A 15,518-nucleotide genomic window follows, 5' to 3' on the forward strand; every position below is an offset into this window, starting at 1 on the left:
GAGGGGGTCTGCTTCAACTGAAACTTCCCTCTTTTTTACCACTTCAGCTGCCATGTCAGGTCCTTTCACTGCTCACACTTCTCCTCTCAGCAGTTTTACTTCAACAAATGTTTTACGTCTCTTTGAGCTCTCACTGAAGCCTCAGCATCTTTCACTCTTCCTGTTTCCACTGCCACTTCAACTCCTTTCACTGCTTCCACCTCACAAACACTTCATTTCCTTTTATATTCTCAACTTCAGGTTTAAGCACCAAGACAAACAATCTGACCTTTGTTTTGTCTTCAGGTGTCGACAAACAAGCGAGCAGACGTCAGACTGAGAAAATACTTCAGGAGACTGCAGAGAAATACGCTGAACCGCACTGTGAGTACATGTACTGTTGTAGTACAAGCTGTAGCTCTGTGTGTACTGGGTCAAAGTAGTAGTGCTGACTGTAGTTCTGTGTGTACAGGGTGGTGGTGCTGCGTCCTGGGAGCTGATCAGGAAGGAGACTAAGAAGCACCTGGATCAGCTGGACCTGCTGGTGGCCTCCATCAGAGCTTCAGCTGAGACCAGCAGGAGGCGCTCTACACCAACTCAACCGCAACACTGACGCATCTGTTCAATCTGTTTGACTGTAACATTTATTGTGTTTCTCTGTGAGAGACGGACTCTGCAGCTTCTACCCACACTCTATTTATTTATTTATTTATTTGTTGTTTCTATTTATGAACAAAATTCTCTTCTTCTATTTATTTATTGAACTCTGACAGTTTGTTTTCACAGACTCTGAGTCAGATTTTACTTGAAAACATTTATGGTATAACTGACCACAATAAAGACATTCCATGCACTGTATGTTGTGTCCAGTTTTCATGTTCACTGACCACTGATGCGGGCACTTCAGCTCAGTTTAATTTTACTCACTAAAATCTCTCAGAACCGTCTTCTTACTGTGCAGCACAGTTACCTCGTGTTTCACCACTAGAATTTGGATACACCTTCTGGTGCTACTTGGACACGTCAACAGTGAAGAACCCGGGGTCGTAGGGTGTTTCGGGTCTTTAATCTTCATACATCCTCTCCCGGCTTGTGTCCAAGTGGCCTGTTGCTTCACGGATCCCCCCTACGGATCCACAGCCACCGTGAGGCCCTCTCTGCGACCTCTAAAATACACTTGATGGCCCTATTCAGTTGCAGCCCTTTTACTCCAAGGAGTTTGAGGGTACGCAGAAGTGAATGGCCAGCAAAGTCTCGACACCCGGCCTCGACTGGCTCGGATGTTAATACCACATCTGGAGCAAAGTGGTTGTGATATTGGTTGGGATCTTGAGCTGTCTACCAAGGTCGACTTGAAGCTGCCAGTCACGAACAGTGGTGAGGAGCCCTCCTGACGGGTTGGGCTGGTGAGGTAGTGCCTTCTGCCTTCTTATGAAGGAGATGTTTGGGGGCTGCCTGAGTCTTGCTGTGCTGTAGAGCTGTGCAGATGGAGTCTGGAAAAGCTTTTAACACTTGGTCATGGCGCCAGCAGTACCACCCCTCCCCTAGCGCTTTTGAGCAGCTGCTCAAAATGTGCTCCAGGGTGCCCCTTTTCTGGCACAGCTTGCACTCAGGAGTGTCTACCAAGCCCCAAGTGTGCAGGTTGGCTGGGCCTGGGAGGACGTCGTAAACTGATTGGATGAGGAACTTGATGCGTGATAGTTCTGTTTTGTCATTTTATGGAATCTGTGTGCTCCCACCTGGTCCATGCTCCTTCTTTGGACATGCCTGCCATCTTGCTGCAGAGCTGTTCTTCCTCCTCTGCTCGAATTTGGTCCTGGATCAGACAGTGCTTCTCCCTCCAGGCCAGATGTATTGTGGCTTAGGAAAGCAACCCAGACTTGTCTTCCAATTGCCACAGAGCCCACCAGCATTTTATGCCTCAGTCGCGCCTCAGCTGGAGTAACGGCTTCTTGTGCCTGTCTCCTGGTCTTCACGAGTATTCCTGCTGTTGCGACTGCGGTGTCTGCAGAGTCCCTGTACATCTACAGCTCTCTGGACCAGGTGACTTTAAACTCCTCGGGTAGTCCACTGAAGGGAAGGTGCATAGTGGCCATACAGGACGATGCTGCTCAAGGACTGCGGGAGTCCCAGCCAGAGAAACTGACTGATGGACTTCTCTAGAGCCTCTAGCGTTGTCATTGGTACTTCGTAGACTAACGGGGCCAGAGTATTCTTGGCAGGACTCCGTGCTGGTAGATCCATGCTTTGAATTTTCCAGGGAGCCCAGATCTGTCAATTGCTGAAAGCCAGGTGGTCAAGTCTTTTTTGGTTTGTTGTATGGCAGCCAAGTCCTTCAGGGATCTTGCCCAGGCTCTTGACAGGTCTCTCGTCCACTGATGGAATGATGGACTCCAAGGTAAAGCGGAACCGGTCACACACTTTACCCTTTTTCAGGACCAGAGACCTGGACTTAGCTGGCTTAAAGCTCATCCTTGCTGAGAATATGAGCCATTCAAGCCCTTGAAGGAGCCACCTGCACCCTGGAACAGATGCCGTCATCACTGTTAAGTCATCCATCAAGGCTCTTATGGGGGGCTGCCAAGTCTGAGATCTGGACTTGGGCCCTCTCCATTCCACCTCTGCAGACTTAACAATCATGTTCATGGCCAGAGAAAAGAGGGTTACAGAGAATGTACAGACTACTGAGAAGAAGCCTGCAAGCAAGACTTAGGGCTGAAAAAACTCTTCAAAGTCCTCAAAAAACATGTGTAGGAACCTGCAGCATGTTTTCAGTCATAAGTCAATATTCTTATAAAAAGAGGCTGGAATTAAACATCATTCCAACAGAAGGCAGTAAACGAACAGTAGTGTCCTCGTGCTGTTTGCTGTATATAAGAGCACATTTCCCATCATGCATGGAGTCTCTATCAACCACATACACAGGTAATAATGGAGATAACAGCATTTACAACAGATGTTTTTGTTTGTCCTTCTCTGGTTCAGAGAATTTCTGACTTGATACCAAAATAATGACCTCAAAATAAAAATCCCTAAAAGTTTCACTTTTTGGGATTTCTGCTCTATGCTGTCACTTTGGAACATAGAATCAACAATCAGCTGCTCCATCAAATCTATTTCACTTTAGTTAAGGCAGTGTTAGCAGTGTTAGCAATGTTGGCTAACATTAGCTGTTTGGTTCTAATGTTCCTCAGAGAGAGAGACACAACCACAGACATACTTCCTCTGAGGTCGCTCAACCAACAGTAACAAGCTAACAATGCTAACACTAGCACTTCACTTTGATGCCAACTCATAATCCAAGCTTGTTTGCCAGCAAGGAAAGTAGCACAAGTAGCCTTGTTACACTTACACCATACACACTTCAAAGCTAGTAACTTTACCTGAATAGACAAATACAATTACTAGTACCACCAGTATCACCAGTACCATCAATGCCACCAGTACCACCAGTACCATCATCTCCTGTATCACCAGTACCACCAGTACGACCTGCATTTCTTCCTTTGACCAGCATTCCTCCTAATCAGGTTCATTGTTGAACACCTGTTGTTTATTTCTCAAAATGCAGAAATGCTGAGTTTCTTTCCTTGTTAGCTCCTCTGCTAACGCTGCATCATAAACTTTGGTCCTATGACCAGTGATATGAGCAACATATTTCATTTGTATTCATTTTGAAGATAATAAACCAGCAGCGATTTACTGACTGTGAAGATTAAAAAACTTAAACCACAAAACAAACAAGTTCTATCAGTCGAGGTGGAATTCAGCTCAGCACAGACGGACCGACTGAACAATACAACACATACGACGAGCCAAACAGGACGGAATCGCTCTCAACAAAACTCCATTCAAAGATTCATTCATTTATTGGTCATCTGCAGACACAGTGCGATGTTACATTAATACCTCTCATCATCTTCCTGCTTCAGACTGTTTGACAGTAGAACTAGAAGTATGAATTATTTATTAGATTATAAATACACACTGGAGATATTTGATTCTTTCTATCTGTAGTTTCAGTATTAGACCTGCAGGGGGCGACACTGCGGCCGTCAGTTCAGCCTGACAGGCCTTAACAACCATCACACAGCTTCACCAACCAAGCACCTGTAAAAGTATTACAAACAAAAGTCCTGCAAGCAGGAGAGTTAAAATATCCTTGAAGTTTTGTTCAGGTTTGTTCTGCCAATCAAATGCCAAGTTTAGTTTTCCTTAACAATTACATTTCATGTTTTGTTTTCAAGTTTATTAAATTTCACTTTCACTTTTTTTTGCTGGGCAGATTGTAAAGAGGTAAATATGTGATTTGTGATGTTGGGCCTAATAAACAATAATTCCAATATTTATTTTCTTATCAATATGACGTTCATTATTTCTAAATGTGTTTTTGCTCAAAGCACAAATCGTGTATGAGCCAGCGGTTTTAATGTTACTTCCTGTTTGTTTAACTGCGGCTGTAAAGTGAATTCTCTCTGTGTGCATTAATAAAGTTTCATCTTCATTTCTGTTATTCTTTTTTTATTTAAGCAGATTTTTTTATTAGTGGAACAAAAATAATTTGCTGTTTTATCTTTTTCTGTCGTTTTATTATCTGTGAGATGATGCTAAACCGTTGACCTCATTAGTTCCATCATGTCAGAATATTTCCAACACACTCAACTGTGACATGGAGCCAGCTGGATCATCTTCATCACCACCATCATCCTCACCATTAAAGAGGCATTTTAATTTGAAGACGTCAACCTTCTCAGAAAATGTTTTGTATCACTGTCTGAAATTTTATAGACAAAACAATGAGTCCGTTAACGGAGAAACTTCAGTAAAAGGCTGATTTATATTTTCAATTCATGTAATAAATTCATCAGCAGTGAAGTGGGACTAATGATTATTTGTATTATCAAATGATCTGCTGATTATACATTTTTTCCAGAGCCCAAGTTGACAAATTTAAACTCTTTGATTCTTTGAAACAAAAGTCCAGAAGTCAAATCACAAAAAACAAAGAAAACTTGACGATATTGAAACGAATGTTTCTCACAGCAGACTCACAGCATTAATCGATCGATCAGAGTCATTGACATCGACTGATCATTTCAGCTCTAATGGGATCTTATTTTCAGTTTTTGACTGTGTACGTTTGACTGAACTTGTAGTTACTGTGTTTTACCTCTGTGGGGCAGCAGAGAGAGCCAATAACTCTGACAGTAACACTTGTCGAATCTCCATGGCAACACTAAACAAACAGACACACACACTGCAGGGCCTCAGAGACGGGGCGGGGCTTCAGTCTAGCCACACGATTGGACGTAGTTTTTGGGGAAGAAGCCTCTGTTGCTGTTGAGCACCCCCTCACACCAGCCGTCATCATGGCGATGTGTCAGGTAGATGATGTCACCTTCAGTGAGCGACAGGTCGTCGGGCTTCGAGGCCTCATAGTTGTAGAGCGCCACCACTGGACACAAAGGAGAACTGTAGTTAGTGGACAAACACACAGGCAAACTGCAGTGCTGAAACTGGCCCTCAGGGGGGGCTCTGCACTGCGTATGTCACTGTCATAGTGATGAATATGAGGGGTTGTTTGTACTTCTGATCACTATAATACTATTATATTATACTATTATATTATACTATTACATTCTGTTCAAACGTACAGGTCAGCTCAGATGTGACATGGACGCCGCTTTTACGAGAGCCTTGTTGTAGTCTCAAAGTTATGCTACCACTGTCATTGAAGGTGTGTGTGTGTGTGTGTGTGTGTGTGTGTGTGTGTGTGTGAGAGAGGGAGAGAGAGACAGAGAGTTGTCCCTGACAACAAAATAGCATGGAGCCAAGCCAAGTTATGCTACCACGCTGTCATTGAAGGTGTGTGTGTGTGTGTGTGTGTGTGCGTCTGTGTATGTGTGTGTGCGTGTGTGGGGGGGGGGGGCAGTAGTGGTAGTACTCAGTAATGCTAACAGTACCTTTCTCCAGGTACTGTGGGGGGGCACTGGTGTCATAGTCCACTGGTGGAGGGAGGGGTGGCACGATGTCATCAAAACCACCCTCAGTGTCCAATAGGAAAAGAGGGGGTGGGGCTGGGATCTCCAGATCTGAGAGAAAAAGCATGAAGGTCCTGTGAGTGACAGCTGTGATTGGCCAATCAGGTTTGAGAAGGCGGCGCTTTGACAGAAAGCAACAGAGCTGACAGGAGCCGATGATGAAGAGTTGTGTGTATATTCTGATGTGTAATGCTACTGCTTCAGTATACTACTGTAAGAGACGGTTGCTTTGCACAACTACTGCTAATAGTACTACATGTAGGAAAACTACTGGCTCTGCAGTATCAGAACACTAACTACAGAGTAACGGCAGTATTTTCGTGGTTTCTTACCGAGGTGTTCGAGGCGAGCAGGTAAACAGAGCCGAGGTGAGGAAGAGGAAGAGGAAGAGGGGAGGGTAGGAGCATGGGGGGGAGGGTAAGGGGGAGGAGGGGGGATCATCACTGACGGACAGACAGACAGAATCTGGGTCAGTATCAGTTGCAGCGGCAGCAGAGTGACGCCTTGCTCGAGGGCAGCACAGTGGTGTTCATTAAAGAGAGGAGTGATCATCTGTATTCATAGACAATCTGTGGGGTGAGAGGCCCTGTGCTCCTGGAACCTTCTCAAGGCCCATAGCAATGTTTTCAAGGTCTTGAAGGACCTCTGAAACTTACTCAAGGGCCCTGAAGACTCGCTGACTTCGTCACTGAACCTTCTCAAGCATCCTGTAACTTCCCCAAGAGACACCAGCAACCTGCTCAAGGCTCCTGAAACATCCCAAAAGACTACTGCAGCCTCCTGGAGGACCCCCAGAAGTCCTCCAAATGACTCAATGAAACTCAAGGACCTTTAGAACTTTGTTAGTTACTCCTGGAGCCCCCCCCCCCAGAATAAGAATAATCAAACATAAATCTGTGTCTTTGATTATTACTGTTGTTCATTATTTCTACTCTTTCTTTCAGTACTGAATTTCTATTGGATGACCTCTGTTGGCTCACATGATTGGACAGCAGGCAGGAAGAGCGAGCGCGTGTAGCAGCAGCGGGAGGCGGGGCCACAGCGGACCCTCAGAGACAGAGAGCGAGTGGCGGGGGGTGAGCAACGGCGTCGACTCCTCCTGGAAGGGAGGGTCACTGAAGAAAAACACCAAAGAAGAAGAAACTGTGACAGAAATGCCAGCACAGAAGAAGCAACAGCAAACAAAGAACAGCGGCAGAAAGTTCACTTCACTTCAGTTTTATTTATAAAGCGTCAAAGTTTCAGCTGACACCGTGTGATGTCTCATGAAGCTGGACTTGACATGAACTCTTATCAGCCCACAGACTGTGTCTCGGTCTCTTGGAGGACACTGGTGAGCAGCAGCAGGTACTTCTGTGTAACTGTGAGTCTGTTATCTGTGCAGTGACTCACTGACTGTTCACAAATAAACCAACAGTGTAAGTGTGGCTAACTAGCTGTAGCTTAGCATCACAGCTATATGTCCAGAAAACAGCTTAGTTCACCTGTAGAAGCACCAAAAAAGTCTCAATAGACTCAATAACTGACACCTGAAAAAGGTGGAGACAGACAGAGAGAGAGAGAGAGACAGAGTGAGACAGACAGAGAGACAGACAGAGAGAGAGACAGAGAGAGTGAGACAGACAGAGAGAGAGAGAGAGAGAGAGAGACAGACAGACAGACTGAGAGAGAGAGAGACAGACAGACAGGCAGACAGACAGGTACCCTCTATTTCCTGGCTGGGTGGAGGTGGAGGGGGCGGGGCTGCCAGTTCTGAGCCGTCATTGGGCAGCGGAGGGAAGCCGTCATCATCAGAGGGAGGAGGGGGAGGAGGAGGTGAGGGAGGGGGGAAGCTGCTCTCCTCCACCACTGAGGAGACAAAGGAGATGTGATGTCATCATGATGTCACTCAGTTTGACCAATGACAGAGTTCCCCTGAGCTGCTTCATATGAAATTAAAATGAGGACAACATCACTGAAACACCTCACCTGTCTCAAGGCTGAGGGGCGGAGCTGGCGGCGAAGCACTGGGATTGGTCAGAGCTTCTGAAGCAGGGGGTGGAGGAGGTGGGGGTGGAGGGGGCGGCGCCACCATTTCTCCTGATGAGTGAGGAGGAGGAGGTGGAGAAGGCAGGGTCGAGGTGTCGGTGACCTCATCATCCAGAGCCGGTATTTCATTTGCTGTTGGAGGAGGAAGAGGAGGTGGCGGGGTGTCATCCAACAGAGTGGTGATGATGTCACACTCAGGTGGAGCGTGACAGGTGGTGGGGATGGTGGGTGGAGCTACAGGCTTCCCAAAACTAGAGCTGAAAGAGAAAATATAAAGGTGATCTGATGAGTGTCCCACTAACTTTAAACACAGTTTAAAGCTTTTCTCATGTTTTGAAATGTTTTTACAAATTATATCATAAACAAATTGTTCCATTCAAACATTGACATGATGTCATTATCATGATGATGCTCCTCCATCCAAATGCTGTGAGCTGCTGCTGGTCTGTACTGGTCTGTACTGGTCTGTCAGGCTCTGAATCAACATCTCCTCCTCTGAGTACTCTGTTCACAGGCTTTTAATGTGAAAATCAACCCACAACAATAAAAGTCTCAAGTGGAAATCTACATTGTCTAAACCTGATTGGAACCCGAACCACAAAACCAAGAACAACCCCTCCAGCAGCACTTTGAGGAAGTGAAAGCACTGAAGGTCTGAGACGCGCCCCCATACACACAGATGTCCACAGTCAGGGTGGGTCGCTACCTGCTGACAGGGGGCGCCACTGGGCACTGGACCGCCTCTGGAGGTTTGGTGGATCTGAATCACACACACACAGTTACACTTCCTGTTAGAGATGCTGGATTTGAAACAGGAAGTTGTTCACTAATGGAAACACTGTAGAACCAAACTGAACCTGATGGAGGCTCCAAGTTTACGGATCGTTCCGGTTCGGTCCGTCTGTTTCCCAGGGACCTGCGTTGGGGGGGCAGAGAGACATGAGTGTGTGTTACTGTATGTGTGTTGCTGTGTGTGTGTGTGTGTGTGTGTGTTGCTGTGTGTGTGTGTGTGTGTGTGTGTGTGTGTGTGTTGCTCTGTGTGTGTGTGTGTTACTGTGTGTGTGTGTGTTGCTGTTTGTGTGTGTGTTGCTGTGTGTGTGTGTGTTACTGTGTGTGTGTGTTGCTGTGTGTGTGTGTGTGTGTGTGTTGCTGTGTGTGTGTGTGAGCATCAATGAAGCTTCTCAGGCTTCAGCTCTAATTAGTCTCTAAACATTTTCCCACGCTGAACAAAGACTGCCTGTCGGCCTCCCTGTGTGTGTGAGACTGTGTGTGTGTGTGTGTGACTGTGTGTGTGTGTGTGTGTGTGTCTTTATCAGACACTTCTCAGCTGAGCAGCAGAATCAAACAAACAGACATTAAAGGACGGTTCCGCAGGTTTCCTCTCTTGCGGTTCGTTAGCTGTTCTAAATGTTCGCTTCTTAAAGTTCTTAAGATTCTGATGAAGTTCAGAACATTTTTATTTTTAGATTTATAATTTTGGATTTTGGATGGTTTCGGTGTACAGAGGTACAGTTTGCAGTAGTTTGCAGTAGTCTACAGTGTACAGTGGAACAGTTTGCAGTAGTTTGCAGTAGTCTACAGTGTACAGAGGTACAGTTTGCAGTAGTTCGCAGTAGTCTACAGTGTACTGTGGAAAAGTTTGCAGTAGTTTGCAGTAGTCTACAGTGTACAGTGGAACAGTTTGCAGTAGTTTGCTGTTGTCTACAGTGTACAGAGGTACAGTTTGCAGTAGTTCGCAGTAGTCTACAGTGTACAGTGGAACAGTTTGCAGTAGTTCGTAGTAGTCTACAGTGTACAGTGGAACAGTTTGCAGTAGTTTGCAGTAGTCTACAGTGTACAGTGGAACAGTTTGCAGTAGTTCGCAGTAGTCTACAGTGTACAGTGGAACAGTTTGCAGTAGTCTGCAGTAGTCTACAGTGTACAGTGGAACAGTTTGCAGTAGTTCGCAGTAGTCTACAGTGTACAGTGGAACAGTTTGCAGTAGTTTGCTGTTGTCTACAGTGTACAGTGGAACAGTTTGCAGTAGTTCGCAGTAGTCTACAGTGTACAGTGGAACAGTTTGCAGTAGTTCGCAGTAGTCTACAGTGTACAGAGGTACAGTTTGCAGTAGTATACAGTGTACAGTGGAACAGTTTGCAGTAGTTTGCAGTAGTCTACAGTGTACAGTGGAACAGTTTGCAGTAGTTCGCAGTAGTCTACAGTGTACTGTGGAACAGTTTGCAGTAGTTTGCTGTTGTCTACAGTGTACAGTGGAACAGTTTGCAGTAGTCTGCAGTAGTCTACAGTGTACAGTGGAACAGTTTGCAGTAGTTCGCAGTAGTATACAGTGTACAGTGGAACAGTTTGCAGTAGTTTGCAGTAGTCTACAGTGTACAGTGGAACAGTTTGCAGTAGTTCGCAGTAGTCTACAGTGTACTGTGGAACAGTTTGCAGTAGTCTACAGTGTACAGTGGAACAGTTTGCAGTAGTCTAGAGTGTACAGAGGTACAGTTTGCAGTAGTCTACAGTGTACAGTGGAACAGTTCGCAGTAGTTTGCAGTAGTCTACAGTGTACAGTGGAACAGTCTGCAGTAGTCTACAGTGTACTGTGGAACAGTTCGCAGTAGTTTGCAGTAGTCTACAGTGTACAGTGGAACAGTCTGCAGTAGTCTACAGTGTACTGTGGAACAGTTTGCAGTAGTTTGCAGTAGTCTACAGTGTACAGTGGAACAGTTTGCAGTAGTTTGCAGTAGTCTACAGTGTACAGTGGAACAGTTTGCAGTAGTTTGCAGTAGTCTACAGTGTACAGAGGTACAGTTTGCAGTAGTTCGCAGTAGTCTACAGTGTACAGTGGAACAGTTTGCAGTAGTTCGCAGTAGTCTACAGTGTACAGTGGAACAGTTTGCAGTAGTTTGCAGTAGTCTACAGTGTACAGTGGAACAGTTCGCAGTAGTATACAGTGTACAGTGGAACAGTTTGCAGTAGTTTGCAGTAGTCTACAGTGTACAGTGGAACAGTTTGCAGTAGTTTGCAGTAGTCTACAGTGTACAGTGGAACAGTTTGCAGTAGTCTACAGTGTACAGTGGAACAGTTCGCAGTAGTTTGCAGTAGTCTACAGTGTACAGTGGAACAGTTTGCAGTAGTTTGCAGTAGTCTAGAGTGTACTGTGGAACAGTTTGCAGTAGTCTACAGTGTACAGTGGAACAGTTTGCAGTAGTCTAGAGTGTACAGAGGTACAGTTTGCAGTAGTCTACAGTGTACAGTGGAACAGTTCGCAGTAGTTTGCAGTAGTCTACAGTGTACAGTGGAACAGTCTGCAGTAGTCTACAGTGTACTGTGGAACAGTTCGCAGTAGTTTGCAGTAGTCTACAGTGTACAGTGGAACAGTCTGCAGTAGTCTACAGTGTACTGTGGAACAGTTTGCAGTAGTTTGCAGTAGTCTACAGTGTACAGTGGAACAGTTTGCAGTAGTTTGCAGTAGTCTACAGTGTACAGTGGAACAGTTTGCAGTAGTTTGCAGTAGTCTACAGTGTACAAAGGTACAGTCTGCAGCAGTTTGCTGTTTGCAGTAGTCGAGCTGCTGGTCTGAGACTCTCGGCGAGGTGAAATCCACCATAACTCTGTTGGTTTCAATGAGGAACTTTTACTGCAGCGTCACTTCTGTTTTTGTGGTTTGCTGCAGCCACCGGTGTTTCCTGTTAGCATCCGTTCCACAGCAGACGCTCCATCTACAACAAAACTGCCTCTCTTGTGTTTTTGGCTTCTCCTTTTTCATCTGCTCTGTTTGTCTCTTCTTGATTAACACAACTGAGGCTCAACGCAGACCTGCAGACCTGCAGACCTGCAGACCTCTAGAGCAACTTTTTGTGCAATATAAGAACTGACCCACAGAACTGATTGACAGAATTAATTGTTAATTAATTTTTAATTTAAAAAAATATTTTTTGCATCAGTGGGCTCAGTGGGGTTCAAGACTACAAACAAGACAAGAGGAACTCTGATACACCTGCTGAATGATGTGTTCGTGTGTGTGAGATACCTTTACGCCGTGGCCCAGACCGTCCAGCTGCTGGTAGTTGATTGGTCGCCGGTTGTACGGTGGGCGGGGCTGTGTACCGGCAGGAGGTTGAGGAGGAGGGACGATCTTGTGGCCGCGCGGGACTCGTCTCACCGCTGTGAAGACGCCAATTTCTCTCCGAGAAACTTTCTCTTTGTGCATCTCCACCGTCTGAGGAGGACAAAGTGGAACAGACGCCACATGAGCACATGAATACAAAGAATCTAACAACGAGTCTGATTCTCGTCTGTTTGCATGTAACCATCAAAACTCAGCTTCACGTGTCCTGTAAAAAGACTTCAATGAATGTCAAAGACTGACTTCAAAAGACCAAACATCACCAGCCTGAAGCTGGTTCAGCAGTTCCTCCCTCCATACACTCATCACAGTGTCTTCTTCTTCTCTTTGGCCTGAAGACTGTCGCTCATACAAAACAAGACTTTTGAAGATCACCTTGGACTTTTTGTGACATCTTAATGATTCATTAATAATCCTCAGATGAATCAATAATGATAAGAATATTTTATGGTGAGTGTCTCAAAAATCACAAGAAATCATGAAATCATGACACACACTCAAGTGAACACTGAGCGAATGAATAAAGAGGAATGTCGAACTTCTACACAAGTTAAAGCACAGCAGTTTGTTAATGTGAGCACAAAGCAGGCCGAGAACACAGGCTCCATTCATCCATTCATCCATTCAGTCAGGCAGGCAGGCCCTGATGGAGAGGAGGCTATTATCACACACACACACACACACACACACACACACACACAGTGATGACCTGGATCTGTATTCTCAGCACACAGTAAGAAGGGACACACAGACCAGGTTCTCAGTCCTGCTGCTGAGGGCAGTCTGGAACCCAAACTTCTCTGTGTATCATCTAAAGGGAACCTCTTTTCTTCCAGGGCCACATTCAGGACTCTGTGTGGCCGGGGCCCCTCCACAGCTTTCATTTCCCTTCACATCATTTCCGACACAGGTCACATAACTAATAAACATCAAAACGGGGGCGTGGCCCCTTAAATGAGACTGAAGGACTGACTGATTGTTCATAAACTCAGGATTCAACTCTCAGTCAGCAGCATTGGAGGGCGGGGCTCACCTGACCAATAAGGTTGATGGAAGACTCCATGTGATGGAGCTGACTGGTTTGAGCATCGAGCAGAGTCAGCACGCTACTGGCCAGAGTGCTGATCTGGTATGCGACGCTGGCCAGTGATTGGGTGGTGAAGTTCTTAGTTTCCTCCAGTGCCTTCATGCTGCCATCACCTGACTGACACAGGAGACAGCAGGGTTAGCTTGTGTTAGCATAAAGGCAGAAAACAGGGGATAATTGTTAGCACAAAGACTTGAGACAGGGAGAGCTGTTAGCAAAGCTTAGCATCAAGACTAGGGGCAGGTTGAAACTGTTAGCATAGCTTTGACACAGTGGAGGGTGAGGGAAACTGTTAGCAAAGCTTAGCACCAAGACTAGGGGCAGGTTGAAACTGTTAGCATAGCTTTGACAGAGTGGAGGCTGAGGGAGAGCTGTTAGCAAAGCTTAGCATCAAGACTAGGGGCAGGTTGAAACTGTTAGCATAGCTTTGACACAGTGGAGGCTGAGGGAGAGCTGTTAGCAAAGCTTAGCATCAAGACTAGGGGCAGGTGTTAACTGTTAGCATAGCTTTGACACAGTGGCGGCTGAGGGAAACTGTTAGCAAAGCTTAGCACCAAGACTAGGGGCAGGTTGAAACTGTTAGCATAGCTTTGACAGAGTGGAGGCTGAGGGAAACTGTTAGCAAAGCTTAGCACCAAGACTGGGGCAGGTTGAAACTATTAGCATAGCTTTGACACAATGGAGGCTGTGGGAAACTGTTAGCAAAGCTTAGCACCAAGACTAGGGGCAGGTTGAAACTGTTAGCATAGCTTTGACAGAGTGGAGGCTGAGGGAAACTGTTAGCAAAGCTTAGCACCAAGACTGGGGCAGGTTGAAACTGTTAGCATAGCTTTGACAGAGTGGAGGCTGAGGGAAACTGTTAGCAAAGCTTAGCTCCAAGACTAGGGGCAGGTTGAAACTGTTAGCATAGCTTTGACAGAGTGGAGGCTGAGGGAAACTGTTAGCAAAGTTTAGTACAAAGACTGGAGGTGGGGAGAAGCTGCTAGCATAGCTTAGCACAAATACTGTAGGCGGGGGGAACTGCTAGCATAGTTTGGTACAAAGATAGGAGGCAGGGAAAATTAGATAAGCTAAATGTTGTAGTATTAGCAGTCAGTGGTAGTAACCTGAAGGAAGCTCTTGTAGTTGTACGGATCTGTATGTAGTTGTTGTAGCAGTAATAGCCATAGTACTAGTACTAGCAGTGGTACTAACCTGTATGTAGTTGTTGTAGCAGTAATTGGCCACGTTCAGCAGGTTGTCATAGTTTTCCAGCAGAGCTTTTCTGGCATTCGGTGCTTCCTCCATGATCTTCATCACCTCCTCTTTGAAATTCTCCTCCTTCATCACTGAAATCAAGACACGTTTTCTTCCTTTAATTTGAAGTTAGATCTACAGAGGAAAACCTCACAGAGGGTACTTTTACTTTGTTCTTACGATTGAAGATTAACTATCTGTCATCTTTGCTCATTCAGTTCTGGGTCATGAAGTACATGTATTCACTGTACTTGTGTATTTTTGTTGAATAAATATTCATCACAGCTGCAGCTTCTTTAGCTGCTGCTGCAGTAAAATCTTCATCTGTCAGATTGATGGGACAGAATACTGCAACTCTGACAAGTACTTTTACTGTGATACTTTGAGTACATTTTGCTGATACTACTGTACTTTTACTGAAGTAAATGATGTGAGTAGTTGTACTGCTGAGAAGTGAACAAAGAGAAACAGTTAGTGTGTGTGTGAGGACGTCACACTGACACCAACTCTTCATCATCACGGAACGATCGTTTAAAACCTGCACGTGACGCGTTTTAATGAAGGTCCATCACAGACAGGTGAGAGCAGACCTGAACCAATCTGAGGCCGACTTTCCAAACTCACCTGAGGCTGCAAAGAAGAAACAAACCGCACGAAAAAGTCCAAGCTGATAAAGTTGAAACACTGATGATGTCTGTCTGTCTGTCTGTCTGTCTGTCTGTCTGTCCTCCGCCTGTCTGTCCTCTGTCTGTCTCAGCTGTCGATTTGATTCCCGTCAAACATCAACTGCAGGTTCATGTTTTTTCTTTTTTCTCGGCTTCAGCAGCGAACTGCAAACAAAGATCCTCTGTGCGCCTGCAGAGGACTCACTCCTCCTGTTCCCTGTGGGACTCACTCCTCCTGTTCCCTGTGGGACTCACTGCTCTGGAGGAATGAAAACTGAAAACATGAACACAGTCTGATGTTAGGTGGAGTTCAATAATCTGACAGCTGATGGGATGAAGGACCTGTGGTAGCGTTCCTTCTTACACAC

At 45.6% G+C, this 15,518-nt stretch overlaps 2 protein-coding genes across 3 annotated transcripts in view; one reads left to right on the forward strand and one right to left on the reverse strand.

Moving 5' to 3' along the window:
- ifnphi1 (interferon phi 1) overlaps nucleotides 1-660 on the forward strand; it is a 2,522-nt gene extending 1,862 nt beyond the window's left edge. Inside the window, exons 4-5 of the mRNA XM_041957335.1 lie at nucleotides 286-363; nucleotides 452-660. Coding sequence (XP_041813269.1) covers nucleotides 286-363; nucleotides 452-592 — 219 coding nt within the window. The 3' untranslated portion in view covers nucleotides 593-660. The remainder of the gene's footprint in view (nucleotides 1-285; nucleotides 364-451) is intronic.
- A 4,137-nt stretch (nucleotides 661-4,797) lies between these two features.
- On the reverse strand, nucleotides 4,798-15,283 carry LOC121621472 (ABI gene family member 3-like). 2 transcript variants are annotated; one of them, XM_041957949.1, is made up of 12 exons: nucleotides 15,110-15,283; nucleotides 14,444-14,577; nucleotides 13,196-13,366; nucleotides 12,067-12,255; nucleotides 8,906-8,964; nucleotides 8,755-8,808; nucleotides 7,989-8,305; nucleotides 7,725-7,868; nucleotides 7,001-7,135; nucleotides 6,353-6,463; nucleotides 5,943-6,071; nucleotides 4,798-5,434 (listed from the first exon to the last, which is right to left on the reverse strand). In XM_041957949.1, exons 2-12 carry the CDS (start codon nucleotides 14,573-14,575, stop codon nucleotides 5,271-5,273), a joined length of 1,605 nt encoding a protein of 534 aa, XP_041813883.1. In that variant the 5' UTR covers nucleotides 14,576-14,577; nucleotides 15,110-15,283; the 3' UTR covers nucleotides 4,798-5,270. The 2 variants fall into 2 exon arrangements, with proteins under 2 accessions (XP_041813883.1, XP_041813882.1); XM_041957948.1 differs by lacking the exons at nucleotides 6,353-6,463; nucleotides 7,001-7,135 and having other exon boundaries at nucleotides 15,110-15,280.
- Nucleotides 15,284-15,518: the final 235 nt, after the last annotated feature.

This window comes from Chelmon rostratus, chromosome 17, assembly GCF_017976325.1.
Source record: "Chelmon rostratus isolate fCheRos1 chromosome 17, fCheRos1.pri, whole genome shotgun sequence".
Classification (NCBI taxonomy): domain Eukaryota; kingdom Metazoa; phylum Chordata; class Actinopteri; order Chaetodontiformes; family Chaetodontidae; genus Chelmon; species Chelmon rostratus.